The sequence below is a fragment of the Cladophialophora immunda genome (genome assembly GCF_000835495.1).
Source record: "Cladophialophora immunda strain CBS 83496 unplaced genomic scaffold supercont1.3, whole genome shotgun sequence".
Taxonomy (NCBI): Eukaryota; Fungi; Ascomycota; class Eurotiomycetes; order Chaetothyriales; family Herpotrichiellaceae; genus Cladophialophora; species Cladophialophora immunda.
The window spans coordinates 1,286,239-1,298,902 of record NW_015622543.1 but is presented as its reverse complement, the minus strand read 5'-3'; the positions used below and the strand labels follow the sequence as shown (position 1 = coordinate 1,298,902).

At 54.4% G+C, this 12,664-nt stretch overlaps 3 protein-coding genes across 3 annotated transcripts; 1 reads left to right on the top strand and 2 right to left on the bottom strand.

Moving 5' to 3' along the window:
* Positions 1-669: 669 nt before the first annotated feature.
* PV07_04990 (dihydropyrimidinase) lies at positions 670-2,560 on the bottom strand. Its single transcript, XM_016391851.1, has 4 exons — positions 2,244-2,560; positions 2,044-2,168; positions 1,535-1,966; positions 670-1,462 (listed from the first exon to the last, which is right to left on the bottom strand). Exons 1-4 carry the CDS (start codon positions 2,412-2,414, stop codon positions 706-708), a joined length of 1,485 nt encoding a protein of 494 aa, XP_016249370.1. The 5' UTR covers positions 2,415-2,560; the 3' UTR covers positions 670-705.
* A 4,319-nt stretch (positions 2,561-6,879) lies between these two features.
* On the bottom strand, positions 6,880-8,652 carry PV07_04989 (uncharacterized protein; the record flags this gene model as incomplete). Its single annotated transcript, XM_016391850.1, has 2 exons — positions 6,880-8,510; positions 8,557-8,652. The coding sequence occupies 2 exons, from the start codon at positions 8,650-8,652 to the stop codon at positions 6,951-6,953; spliced, it is 1,656 nt and encodes a 551-aa protein (XP_016249369.1). The 3' UTR covers positions 6,880-6,950.
* A 310-nt stretch (positions 8,653-8,962) lies between these two features.
* PV07_04988 (uncharacterized protein) lies at positions 8,963-10,158 on the top strand (the record flags this gene model as incomplete). The annotated part of the gene is made up of 6 exons (XM_016391849.1): positions 8,963-9,058; positions 9,116-9,231; positions 9,294-9,739; positions 9,810-9,842; positions 9,897-10,033; positions 10,093-10,158. 6 exons carry the CDS (start codon positions 8,963-8,965, stop codon positions 10,156-10,158), a joined length of 894 nt encoding a protein of 297 aa, XP_016249368.1.
* Positions 10,159-12,664: the final 2,506 nt, after the last annotated feature.

Genomic DNA, 12,664 nt, shown 5'->3' with positions numbered 1-12,664 from the left:
CCCAAACGATTGCAGCGGCGCCTGTCCACGCGATCAACAGTGCCGTCGTCACCGCCAACACCAATACCAAAGCGGCAATCGATGCCACCGCCCGCAGGACAACCGGCGCCCGAGCAGTTCATGCTGCCACCGCAGAAACAACGGCATCCAACCTCCCCGTCCGTGCCGTTGCTACCGATGCCAGAAGAGCCGGGGCGAACCCGCGCTGCATCCCGCGATCGGGATCCCCCTGGCCATCGCGACGGGTGGGCTCTCGTGCGCCGCGATGGGCATTTATCGCGGCTACGCGGGGCACCGCGCGCTGAAGAGGTCGAGGAACGCGGTCCCCCGGCGGGGTGGCCTGGAAGCGGAAGCGGTGCCGGGAGACATTACTGACAACGAACGCGTGAAAGAGGTCGGACTTCGCTCTGTCGCTTCAAGTGCGGCGGGATACTCTGGCACAGGGGGCAGCGACTGCACGGGCAGCAGGGCTGGTCACGACGCCGTCTTGGACACTGATGGCTCTCTTCCGGCTGATGCGGCGCCACCCACGTACGCGGAGGTCGAGGGCGATGCTGTGGCCCGTGAGATGGTGGAGGAGATGTGAGAAGCAATGCCGATGTGAGTAACGAGCATGTGAAAGGGATAATGTCAAAAATGTATAACACACCAGAGAGCGAACTTCTTAGCACAGAATCTTTCCATTTGTCTTCTAGTGACGAGCCTCTAGAAAGCGCTCACATCCCATTCACCCTCCTTTCTGGGCCCTGGGAGCGTGCTCTTCCCTCTGGGGATGAACTTACCGTACCCTTTCTTGCCCAGCAGCCCGCCACCGTCTCGGTCCCACACCACCTCGCCCCGGAGAATGGTATACCTCGGCCACTGATTGAGTTCCATCCCCTCAAAGGGCGTGTAGTCCACGTTGTGGTGGAGCATCGAGTTCGTCAATTTGAACGTCCCTAGTTTCCCCGGGGGGTACCAGATCGTGAGGTCGGCGTCGCTCACGCCAGGCAAGATTGTGCCCTTCTGTGGATACAGGCCGTACAGCCGGGCGGCGTTCGTGCTGGTCACCTCCACAAACTTTTGTAGGGGCAGTCTGTTCGCACTCAGCGTCAGTGCAAGGCGGGTTTCGATCCCGGGGCACCCGTTCGGAATGCCGCTGAATCGGCCCTCTGGGTATTCCTTGCTGATGATGGATTTCTTGCCCTTCTCGTAGTCTTCATACATGAACGGGCAGTGGTCCGAGGAGAGCACGGTGAATGTGCCGTTGGCGAGACCTATCCAGATGGCGTCGTGATCGTGGGCAGACTCGCGAGGCGGAGGGGAGCAGACACATTTTGCGCCTTCAAAATTCGGCTTGTCTAGGTCCGCGCGGGTCAGGAAGAGATATTGCGGACACGTCTCGGCGTACACGGGGAGTCCACGCGTCTGCGCGTTGCGAAGGTGGGCTGCGGCGCTGGGAGATGAGACATGGACGACCAAGCTAGATAGGCATGCTGGTGAGCTCAGATCCAGACTACGTCGAAACGGAAAAAAGTCAACAATGACGACTTACATAGGCGCGTCCATCAGCTCGGCCAGGGCAATCGCACGGTTCGTGGCCTCCGTCTCCACGATCTGAGGCCTAGAGGTGGCGTGGTACTTGGGAGCATACAGCTTCCGCTCCTCCAGCTTCTTGGTCATCCAGGTCAACACGTCTCCATTCTCCGCATGAATCATGGTTGTGATCCCCTCTTTTCTCGACGCCAGCAACACGTCCAGAATCTGGTCGTCTCGCAGCTGCAGGGCCGCGTAGGTCATGTAGATTTTGAGCGAGGAGATGCCGAGTTCGCGCAGACGCGGGAATTCCGACAGAGCCTGTTCCCCGGGGTGCCCGACGAGCATGTGGAACGAGTAATCGGTGTAGCAGTTGTCTTTGGCCCGGGCTTGCGTATCTTCAAGGACTTGGAGGAGGGAGGGTATGGTCTTGGCCTGGGGGGCAAAAGCTCTGCGGGATTGTGGTCAGTTTCTCCAGCGTCGAGGTACAAGTTCCACTAGCCAGCGCATTCGGGGGCATCGACATACACTATCGTCGTGGTCCCTCCACAGATACTGCTCCTGGTGCCCGTTTCAAAGTTATCCGAGCTTCTCCCCTTGCCGCCAAACAAGGCAGGCTCTTCAAGGTGGACATGGCAATCAATGCCGCCGGGCTACACACCCAAACGTCTTCAGCACTCAGTCTTCAACCGCGCCCATGCCGACAGAACTGGGATCAAAATGCATACCATGACATAGCCGCCTTCGGCATCAATCACCCTCTTCGCACTACTTGGACCCAGCACGCCTGGCGGGGCCAGAAGCGCGATCTTGCCATTCTTGATGGCGATGTCGTAGTTGGCGGTGTCAGAGGCAGTCACCACGAGCCCGTTGATGACGAGAAGGTCGAAACCGTCCATGATGGAGCTGCAAGGACGTGGCTACAGGGCCAGCAAACGTCAGGAGATATGGACGCATGATGGCCACTTACCTCCCTCCCTCCCTCGATCGACCAAGTCCAATCGTCTCACGGGCTCCTCGGTGCTGGTGCCGGCGAATGATCCACGCCCATTGAACTGCGCCATCTGGGGAAGAACGAAGCAGCACTACAAGCTGCGCGTCTGATAAGCATCACCGCGCATCTCCGTGTCGCGTCGAAAGAGGATTAGCGTCGATGATGGCCTTCTCCAGCTTCTCCGCAGCGGGCAACGCCGCGATGATGTGCCTCTCCGTACTCTACACTTTCGATCACTTACGCCACCGTACCTGATATGCTCTCCGCTTGCACCACAACCCTCATGGCTGCAACGGGTGGTCAGCAGACAATCCCCCTTTATCCTGATATCTATCGGTAAAGCAGTCCACCAAGATACGCATCAATTCCATCAACAATACTGTCCGACCCAAGACCAAACCGGGCTCCAATCCAGCCGTCAGGCCTCACCACAAAGACTGCCCCTGAGTCAACCTCCACACCATATCGCTGGTATGCAACGCCGCCATCGCCATCATAATACACTCTCCCCAGGGGGTCAGTCCCAAGCTCAAACCAGGCATTGCCGACTTTCTCAGGTAGAATGGTCAGGAATTCCACAGGCCATCTTCGAGGCTGAGACGTCGAGGATCCGTTGAGGTGAACCCCATTCGTCGCTGCCGCTGCCGCTGCCGTTCCTGGAACCCTGTCAAGCCTCAGGTGCTGATTCTTCTGCACGTCCTCCTTCATCTTGGCGAACGAGCTCTTCGCTGCCGTCGATCTGCCCATGAACACGACCACATAAAACCTCGCCAGATTAGCCATCAGGGTGTGCAGCCAGACCGGCTCCCACAGCGCGGGCGTCAACACTTGGACATCTGGCGCTCGGTAACCTGCGATGGCCGGTGCCGGGATGATTGTCCGCTTGGCGACCAGCTCAGCATCCTCTCCGCTGTCGTCCCTGGAAATGGCGAGATTCGGATCAAAGCCTATAGTCAGGCCGGTATTGAATCCCTTGGCTTCCTGCAGGATCCTCCCCAAAACGACGTTTGGGTCCTCGGTTTTGTCGCCCGGCCAGTCCTTGGGCAGTCTCCCAGAGACGAGGACACTGATGTCCTCATCGTACTTGATGAGTTTCCGTGCATTCGGTTGTCTCTCCAACTCATAAGTCTCGAGGACCTCCCTCTTCAGCACGCCCGTCAACACCAGCGCCAGCTTCCAACCCAGGTTAACCGCATCGTGCATCCCCGCGTTCATCCCCTGGCCGGCTCCCGAGCTGTGGCTGTGGGCTGCGTCGCCGGCAATGAAAACCGACTCCTTGGCCCAGAAGTTCCTCGCCACGCGCTGCCCGACACTGTACACGCTCGCCCAATCCACCCTCTCGTAATCGATGTCGAAGGGCTTGACGGACAACTTGGCCTCCTGGATAAACACCTCCTGGTTGAGCTCCTTGTACAGTTTCCTGCGCTCGTCGTTCAACGCGAACCCGATCCTCGTGGCGCCATGGTCGAGCGGGATCCAGAGCACATTGCCGTACAGCGGACTCTCGATGGCGCCGTAGGACCTAGGCTTCGGCATTGTCGTGCTTTTGAGGACCCCGTCGATTCTCACCCACTTGTCCTCGGTGCGATCTCCGTCGGATTCGATCCCCGCGGCGCCGCGCACCAGCGTCCTCGACCCATCACAGCCGATCAAATACCGGCACTTGACGGTGTACTCCCTGTCCCGACCTTCGCCTGCACTGCGATCCAAGATCGTGGCCTTGACCCTGCCTTTCCCGCCGACCTCGACCGACTCGTCCACGGCCAGATCCACAAACTTGCAGTTCTCGGCGACCGTGGCGCCCAGCCTGGCCAGCTCCGCCCGGAAAATGTCCTCGACGAACTTCTGCCGCAGCACGCTCGCGAACGTGAACCGCGTGTCCTCGAGGCCCTCAACGAAACTCCACCCCCGCCCAAACACCTCGGTCCCCGTCGTGTCGTACGCGGCGCTCGAGCGCACCGCCACGCACTGCTGTGTGATTTGGTCGGCGAGGCCCATCTGCGCGAGGATCTCCATCGACCGCGGCCAGAAGGTCACGGCGCGCCCGAAGTGCTCCTGCACGGGCTTGGGGTGCATCTCGACGACGTGCACCGAGATCGGCTCCGCGGAAGGATCGGGGTTGATCGGAGCGGACGAGAAGCGCCGCAGTTGGTACGCCAGGTTGAGACCCACGGGGCCGCCGCCGACGACGAGCACGTCGACATCGACGTCCGCCACTGAGGGAGTCGTTGTTGAAGATGTCATTTTGAGCGTCTTTGATCTGATCTTGGCTGGACGATCAGACTCTTTTCTTCCGTCTTCCTTTTCCCGCTTTTCCTGCCGCGAGAAACCTTGAGCCTGCCCACCTGGATATAGTCGAGCAAAGTTGTCAAGAGGAAGCAAGACAAGATCACTGGCACTGTCTCAGATGTTTCGGAATTCTTCGCACGCGCACCTCATACAGTTGTATTCACTTATGCACGGAAGCACATGCACGGTCGTGACGCGCTGCTATTCTTTCTCTCCCCAGAGCGTTTGTTATAGAATAATTATCAACCTCGTACCTCCGCTCGGCGTCTGAGCCTGGGTTGCAGGCTCAATCTCTGCTCCCTCCCCAGGAGCAAAGGTGAGTCTAAAGATCTGAGTTCTAGAGATGAGGAGATTCAATGGAAAAATCCAAAAAGATGTTGACTAGTGTTGTCTTTGGCTATTCTCCTGTTCTCGACTTGGCATATAATGTTCCTGACCTCGACAATCTCCTCCTCGTCGTAGGGTCCTTTCACCAACCACAAGGCTGAACGGGAATGATAAGCGACGTTGTTCTCCGCGTAAGAGAAGTCGATGAAGGACGGCAAAGTGGATTGATCGAGGACGACGCAGATGTCCGGAGCACGTTAGGCGAGTCCAGGTACATGTCCGTTTGTGTGTCAATGTTGAACGAGGTGTGACAAAGAAGTATGTACATGCGAATGGCCCCCAAAAATAGTCCTATGGACAACCTGCTCATCCAGAACGAAGACCGAAGGGAGACCGAGAAAGTGGATGCTGAGAATGGACAGGAATTCGATCACTTTCGTCACTCTGCCCATTCAATTCGGCCTGTTGTCCTTCAACTGCTCGTAGCTCCCGTGGGCCAGAAGGTGGAAAATTGCAATTGTAATTCCTCTGCTGTACGAGCCACCCGTCGTGGAAGTCAAAGAACATGACGATCATAGTCTTTATTTTCATGCCCTCCTTCAATTGCCTCGAGTAGTCCATTGCTACAGTGGCTTTCCAGATCACTTCCACTATAACCTGTGCTTTGATAAGCACCTCTGAGGCTCTGTGGTCGGGTGGATTTGCCCCTGAGGCACCAGCTTCGTGAGACTGCCTTTGGCCAGGAGGTGTATTGGGACGGGGTTGGGGTGTGACCACAACAACAAAATTCCCCGTTGCGTATCTTACGTCTTTGAAGAACTCGCACAATGACCCTCCGCTGGCTTGATAGGGGGTCAAATCATTTCTCCTGCCTTCAGGAGTGATCATGTACGGGAACTCGTATAGCTGGAATCCCGGGTGCGTGAATCGAGACAGGCGTGTGGGTCGCTGGCCAGGCATCCACGGAGTCGGTGAGAATTCAGCCCTGAGGATCGAATGGACCAATTTAATGTAGTGCTCTTTTTCGAGCACGTAAGGATAGAGGAACACTGTTCTCTCGAAAGCATTCATTGCGAAATATGTGCAAGCGATGGACAATGACGAATAAAGCCACCGATGAGAGTGTGGCCTGGTACGAGGACAATGAGATGGAATTCTAAGATACAAGGATATAACAGTGCTCTGCAATGGGCTCGGCTGATGAACGTGGTGAGAGTGCACCTGAGTGTTTGTTAAGTGCCCATGAACTGAGATGAAGTCGCTGGTGCCCGTCTTGTTTATGGTGTAGGAGTTGGGAAGGCCCGTCCGTAGTGGCCAACTAACGGATTTGAGGCGGCAAGAACATGTAAGACAACACGGCAGGCAAGAGTCGTCGTTGTCGTCTGATGCACCTTCGAGTTAGATTGTTAGAGCAATAGAGATAGACCAGACAGAACAACGGAGAGAAGAAAAGAAGTTCGAAGGGAGATGCGGTGTATGCTTGTAAGTTCACATTAGCTGACGGAATGTATCATGTACTCTTGATTGTTATATACCTGGTTTCGCACTACCTGTCTCGACAAGCTCGCAAGTGATGCTCGACGACACCAAATCCAACAGCTCAATTTTCCAAACTTCATATTTCCAAAGAATGCTGATTAGCCTTGATTCTCCATGCCAGAAAGCGGTCCACTCAGTTTAGTCAAACGGGACTTCCATCTCATCAAAGCTCAGAATCGTAGCATCATGATGTTGTTTTATGCCAGACCTAAAAACTGGCCGGAGCCCCGTGCCTCGCTCCAAGGCCAGGGTAGAGACAAAAGAGGACGGCGTGTGAAATGTGTCCTCAGCTTTCCTCACTGTAGTAGTCCTTTGTTCGTTGCGCCGCTGCCGCCATGACCTCTTGGATCACGCTCTCGTCGTATCTGGGAACCAGCTTGACCTTGAAATCTCTCGGAATGGCCACCAGCGCCGACTTGAACTGGTTGTAGTCCACATAATCCGTGTTTGGAGGCTCGGTCTCACTGGCCACAATCTTGTAGCACACCAGGAGCCTGATCAGCGCAGTGTACAAGAGTCGGCTGGCTATGAATTGACCGGAGCAGGCCCTGGATCCTGCGCCAAAAGAGAAATGCTGGATGCCTTGGCTGGGCTTCTCTTCAGGCACCGTTGTCGATGGCCGCGTCACGAAGTCGTCGTTCAACCATCTCTCTGGATTAAATACCGCAGCGTCAGGACCGAAGTGATCGACATCGTGGTTGGCGGCTTGGGCGTTGATGAGAATCATGGTCTTGGCTGGGATTTTGGCCCCATTCCACTCTATCTCGGTCACCGTCTTCCGGGGCAGGGACATGGCGCTGACAGTGTAGTACCGTGCAGCTTCCTTGATAATTGCATTGACATAGGGAACCTTCTCCTCCTGAAAGCTGTTGGACCAAACAGTTGCTGGGTCCGGGTAGTATCGCATGATATCCTCATAAGCGCGGTCTTGGAAGATCTGACCTTCCTTGGTGGAAAGAGAGCCAATACATGAAGTCAGGGTGCCCGGGATTGTTTCGAAGCCTCCGGAGACCAGAGAGAGACAAATCGATGAGACTTCGACCCCAGTCAGTTTTGTCTCTTCGTCCTTCAGGATGGCGGCGCTGATACAAGGCTTGTCGGTGCCTTTCTTGATCATGTCCCGGACCTTGTTGAGGAGAAAGTTCAGGTAGCGGTCACGGCGATCACGTAGCTCCTTTGAACGACGGATCTTTTCGTTATTGGGGAAATAACGCATGATTGGGACGTAGTCTTGATAGTTTTCCGAGGCTGAACGGAGGAGTGAGATGGCCGATCCGACGTGCAAGATTTCTCTCAGCATGTCGTCGTAGACGTTGTCCATTCGGATACCATAACAGAGAGTCAAGGTGGTATTGAGGGCATATCGTTGAATGTATGGTCGCACGCCAATCTCAAGCTTGCCGTTCTTGCTGTCGCGGAAGAGATCACGTACAATGCAGTATGACTCCAAGTCAAACATGTCGAAGTATCCCCTCATCGCAGGGCGGCCAAGAGCCTGGCCCGCAGCCTTTCGCTTGTTCTTGCACGATGCGTCCCAAGGGCTGGACCCAATCGTGAATCCTTGGGTGGTGGAAATGACGCCATGGAATGTGTATAATGTTGGTCGGTCGATAACGGCGGTTTGATGGCCAACGAGCATCTGCCGGGCGTCTTCGAAAGAATTTACAACAACGGCTCTAGTATTGCCTAGGCGGATTTGAAACACGGATTGTCGATACTTGCGCCACCATCCTTCGCAAACCGTGGCATGGTCAGGCCCCAATTGCTGGAGATGTCCAAGTATCGGCAGGGCACCAGGGATCTCGGGGATCCCCTTGATCTTTGGGATGTCGGTAGCTGTTGACCACTACCAACGTCAGCATTGGCAACAGAAGATCAGCCACGACACTGACCTTATAGAGCCCAAAGAGGATCAAAACCCCGGCGATGATCCAGATAGCGTAGTCGTGATTGATAACTCGAAAGAGCCCAGCCACTGAAGGAGCCATTGTTGTCATGGTCCCTTAGATCAATCTCAAAGTCCTGACCTTCCAAGGCTCGACGTATGCTTTTCGAAGCAGAGGGGAAAGGACTCGAAGAACCAAGGCAAATTTTATATCCTCTCAAACTCTCCACCGCAAAAGAAACGTCGATCAAGCATGGAGAAGCGAGCTTGCGGACTTGTGCGAGCACATGGACGGAGAGACGGAGAACAACGGGCGGCGGTTTGTGACGGCGGGAGCCGCAGTGGAGGCTTGTGGTCATGCATTTTAGACCATCGACAGGCCCTTCGAGAATGTGTCTGGCCACCTGTTGAAAATGTCCTCTCTTTCTGTGGCTGATCTGTTTGGCGTCAAGGGCCGAGTTGCCCTGGTGTCCGGGGGATGCTCGGGTCTTGGGTTGATGATCGCAAAGGTGAGCAGCATCCCTCCCGCAGTCGCGATCAGAATTCGCGTTGATGATCACAAATAGGGTCTCGTGTCGAATGGCGCAAAGGTATACGTCACTGCATTACCGACAGACGACATTGAATCGGTCGTGACTGAGCTTAATGAAATGGGAAAGCCGTCTGGGGCCAAGGCCGTTGGGTAAATGTCTCCTGCTATATCATCTAGCATTGCAATTGGATAACTGACCGACGAACTGACAGATTTGCGAGCGATCTCGCTTCAAAAGAGGGCATTGCAGCTGTTGCAAGAGAACTTGAAAAGCGTGAAACTCACCTGGACATTCTGTGCTCAAACGCTGGGATCAGGAGAGACCCTCCAAAGATGTGCAACGTCAAAACTGCGTCTTTGGATGAGTTGCAAGAGTCGATGTGGTCTTCACGACACTCGGATTGGGACGATACTTTCCGCGTCAATGTTACCGCACACTACTTCTTGTCGGTTGCACTGCTGAAATTGCTGGTGGCAGCGAGCAATCTTGACATTGGAAATGGCCGAAAGGGACGGGATGAGGGTCGAGGGGTGATGATCATCACCAGCAGCTGCGCTAGCATGCATAACTGCACAAATGTCGATTTGACCAGCTATGCGGCCAGCAAAGCGGCGATTGATCATTTGGTTGCGCTGTTGGCGAGTAAGTTTGCCAGATGTGAGTGTTCCCTTCTGTCGCATAAACAAGCTCAGGACCGGGAAAGGAGCTGATTACGCTGAGGACTCAGGGTACGTCAGAGTCAATGCCATCAATCCAGGCTGTAAGTGAAATCGAGATGCGAATGCGGACAGGAAACAGCTGAACCGAGTTACAGTTGTTCCTAGCAAAATGAACCCCGTTGAAGAAGGCGACAATCAATTTGCCGAGCTCTTCAAGGCAATGCCAGCAGCAAGAATAGGTAAGATGGAGGATATTGCAGGAGCAGTGCTATATTTGAGCAGCCAAGCAGGGGTAAGTTGACCGGTGCTCGCTGAGAATAGGGAGAGATTTGCTAATTTGCCGACTATCAGGCTTATGTGGACGGAAGATGCCTCTGTGTCGATGGTGGACGAGTCTTGCTGGCAAATGGACAGTAGTACCGTCAAGATCTTGGATCCTCAAGAGATCAGGAACAAGGGAATCTGACAGAAGTGGGAGTCGGTGAATCTCATGGCTTTTTGATACAAAGGCCACGTCCCAAAGGGGAATAGCATCGAGTGTCTTGGCTTCTCAACTCCGATTTAGGAAGGAGAGATTTTTGCCGTTCGTGGTCATCGACGTCATTCCATATCGCGGGGTCTCTGACTGGCTGACCCCGGAAAAGCTTGGCACATGGTATTAGAGCGGCGGGATGTCCTATCCTCGACTCAAGCACGAGGTACAAGAACAAGCGAAGTGGCCAGCCAGCTTCTTCCAGCTCGGCTGATACAGGGGCCGCTCGCCCCCTTGGCCCCTTGAATGCTCCAGTTCGAGTTTGTACGCGACTGCCACCCTCCCACGAGTTTGTATTCCGGCGAAAGTCCACCTCCGTGTAGCTGCGAGGCCGCCTTCTCCCAACACCATCTTGCGGATGGTGACAATTCCCTCTCTGCGGGGTCACTGTGCGTCTCTCCCACTACCTATGTCTCTCGGATTCAATGTCCACCGGAGGTCAGCCTCGCTCGTATCCGTCTCCTACAGCCTTGACAAGAGTTGGCACATACAGCGCACATTGGTTCGCCATTACACCCAGACCTCAAGCCCTGACGCGGGACATGTGCGCGGGTGGCCGGGAGATCTGACGTGCTTATTGCACTGCCGAGGTGCTTGTTATCCTTATCTCCAATCACCTCGTCAGCATCACCTCGGGGGGCGTTCTCCAACTCGCCCTGGCTTCCGTTTGGTGGCCGTATATCTGCGATCTGCGTCCTTCCTTCGTTCCACCTGAATGCACATCGATATTGGTTGATCCGTGTACAATTCTTCGATGATCACTTGTCCACCTTCCCCTTGGGTCATAGGCTGCTGCCCTTCTCCCCAGTCGACGTTGCATTCCTATATATCATGGCCAACAAGCTTCTGGGCTTCCCGATAACGACTTCCAGGCGTCGCCGTCAAGGTGTCATTCCTTGCTCATGCGGGGTTGAAAGAGCTTCCGTATGCTGCGACTGTTGCGTTCAGCGGCAAAAAACAGGTTGGTCGCACGAGGGACCTGTGCGTGGGAAAAAGAACTTCCTGCCGTCTAGTTTTCTTCCTCTTCTATTTCTGTTTCTTTCTCTTTTGCTCCTTTGTAGTCTTCATTCTTGCAAAATGAGAAATTTATGTGCTTTCCTAGCAGCCACCCTCTCAGGGTTGGCACAGGCGACGTAGGTTAATCAGCTAGTATCGAAGCATTTACTGACACGAGGTAGGAATTTGGCGCCTGCACCTCACAGGTTGAGTGTGAGACAGGATGTTGACCCAACAGAGCTGTATCCCGCACATTACATTTCTATGCCAGTGGATCACTTCCACAATGAGTCCCGATACGAGCCACATTCAAATAAAACCTTCAATCTTCGGTACTATTTTGACGCAACATACTACAAGCCCGGGGGCCCTGTAATAGTCCTGCAGAGCGGAGAGGCAGATGCCAGCACGCGCCTACCGTACCTCCAGAAAGGAATTGTCTACCAGCTTGCGTCAGCTCTCAACGGCATCGGCGTGGTCTTGGAACACAGGTATTATGGAAAAAGTTTCCCGACACCCGACCTCTCGACCGAGAATCTGCGGTTTTTATCCACGGACCAGGCAGTGGCTGATCAAGCATACTTTGCCTCTCATATCGTCTTTCCGGGGCTGGAGCACCTCAACTTGACCGCTCCTGGCACGCCCTATCTCGCTTACGGTGGCTCGTATTCTGGCGGAATCGCTGCCTTCTTGCGCAAGCTGTATCCTGAGATCTACTGGGGCGCAATATCATCATCTGGAGTCACAGAGGCCATCTATGACTACTGGGAGTACTATGAACCGGTTCGCCAATACGGACCACCTGCATGTATCGCAGCACAAACGAAGCTGATCAACATTATGGATAACATTCTCCAGAAGAATGACGCAAAGACAGTGGCACTGCTCAAGAAGGGGTTTGGTATGCAAACTCTTACGCACAATGATGATCTGGCAAACATTGCCTCAGGCGGAGTCGGCTGGTGGCAGTCGAGAAACTGGGACCCGGCCGTCAATAGTCCAGAATTCAGCTACTATTGCGGAAACATCAGCTCTGACACTCTTCTGTGGCCCAGCTATGCCGCCATGAAGTCCAACGCCACAGCGCTTATCAATGCGGGTGGATGGGGAAATGAAAGCGCACAACTGCTGAACCCTATGCTCAATTGGATGGCATGGACTAACGATAGTTATGTCGGGTCGTGCGACGGCAGCCTCGATGAATGCTATGGGCAGTGATGGTAAAATACGTGAAATCTATTCCTTGACGAAAGAATAAACGTTCTGAAACCGAAGATTCGATATAATACCGAATTTACTTGGCCCCCAACGTACTAAAAAAGTACGCTATAATGCTAGCGCCTAGTAATTTATATGAGGAATGTGTTTCGTCTATAGCACTAAAATACACCTTAA

Bases quoted from the DNA above. Each gene is read 5' to 3' on its own strand.
- PV07_04990 (XM_016391851.1), bottom strand. From the start codon at position 2,414: ATGGACGGTTTCGACCTTCTCGTCATCAACGGGCTCGTGGTGACTGCC. The intron at 2,169-2,243 runs GTATGCATTTTG...TTGGGTGTGTAG, and splicing joins CCGAAGGCGGCTATGTCATG to CCCGGCGGCATTGATTGCCA. The intron at 1,463-1,534 runs GTAAGTCGTCAT...ATGCCTATCTAG, and splicing joins GAGCTGATGGACGCGCCTAT to CTTGGTCGTCCATGTCTCAT.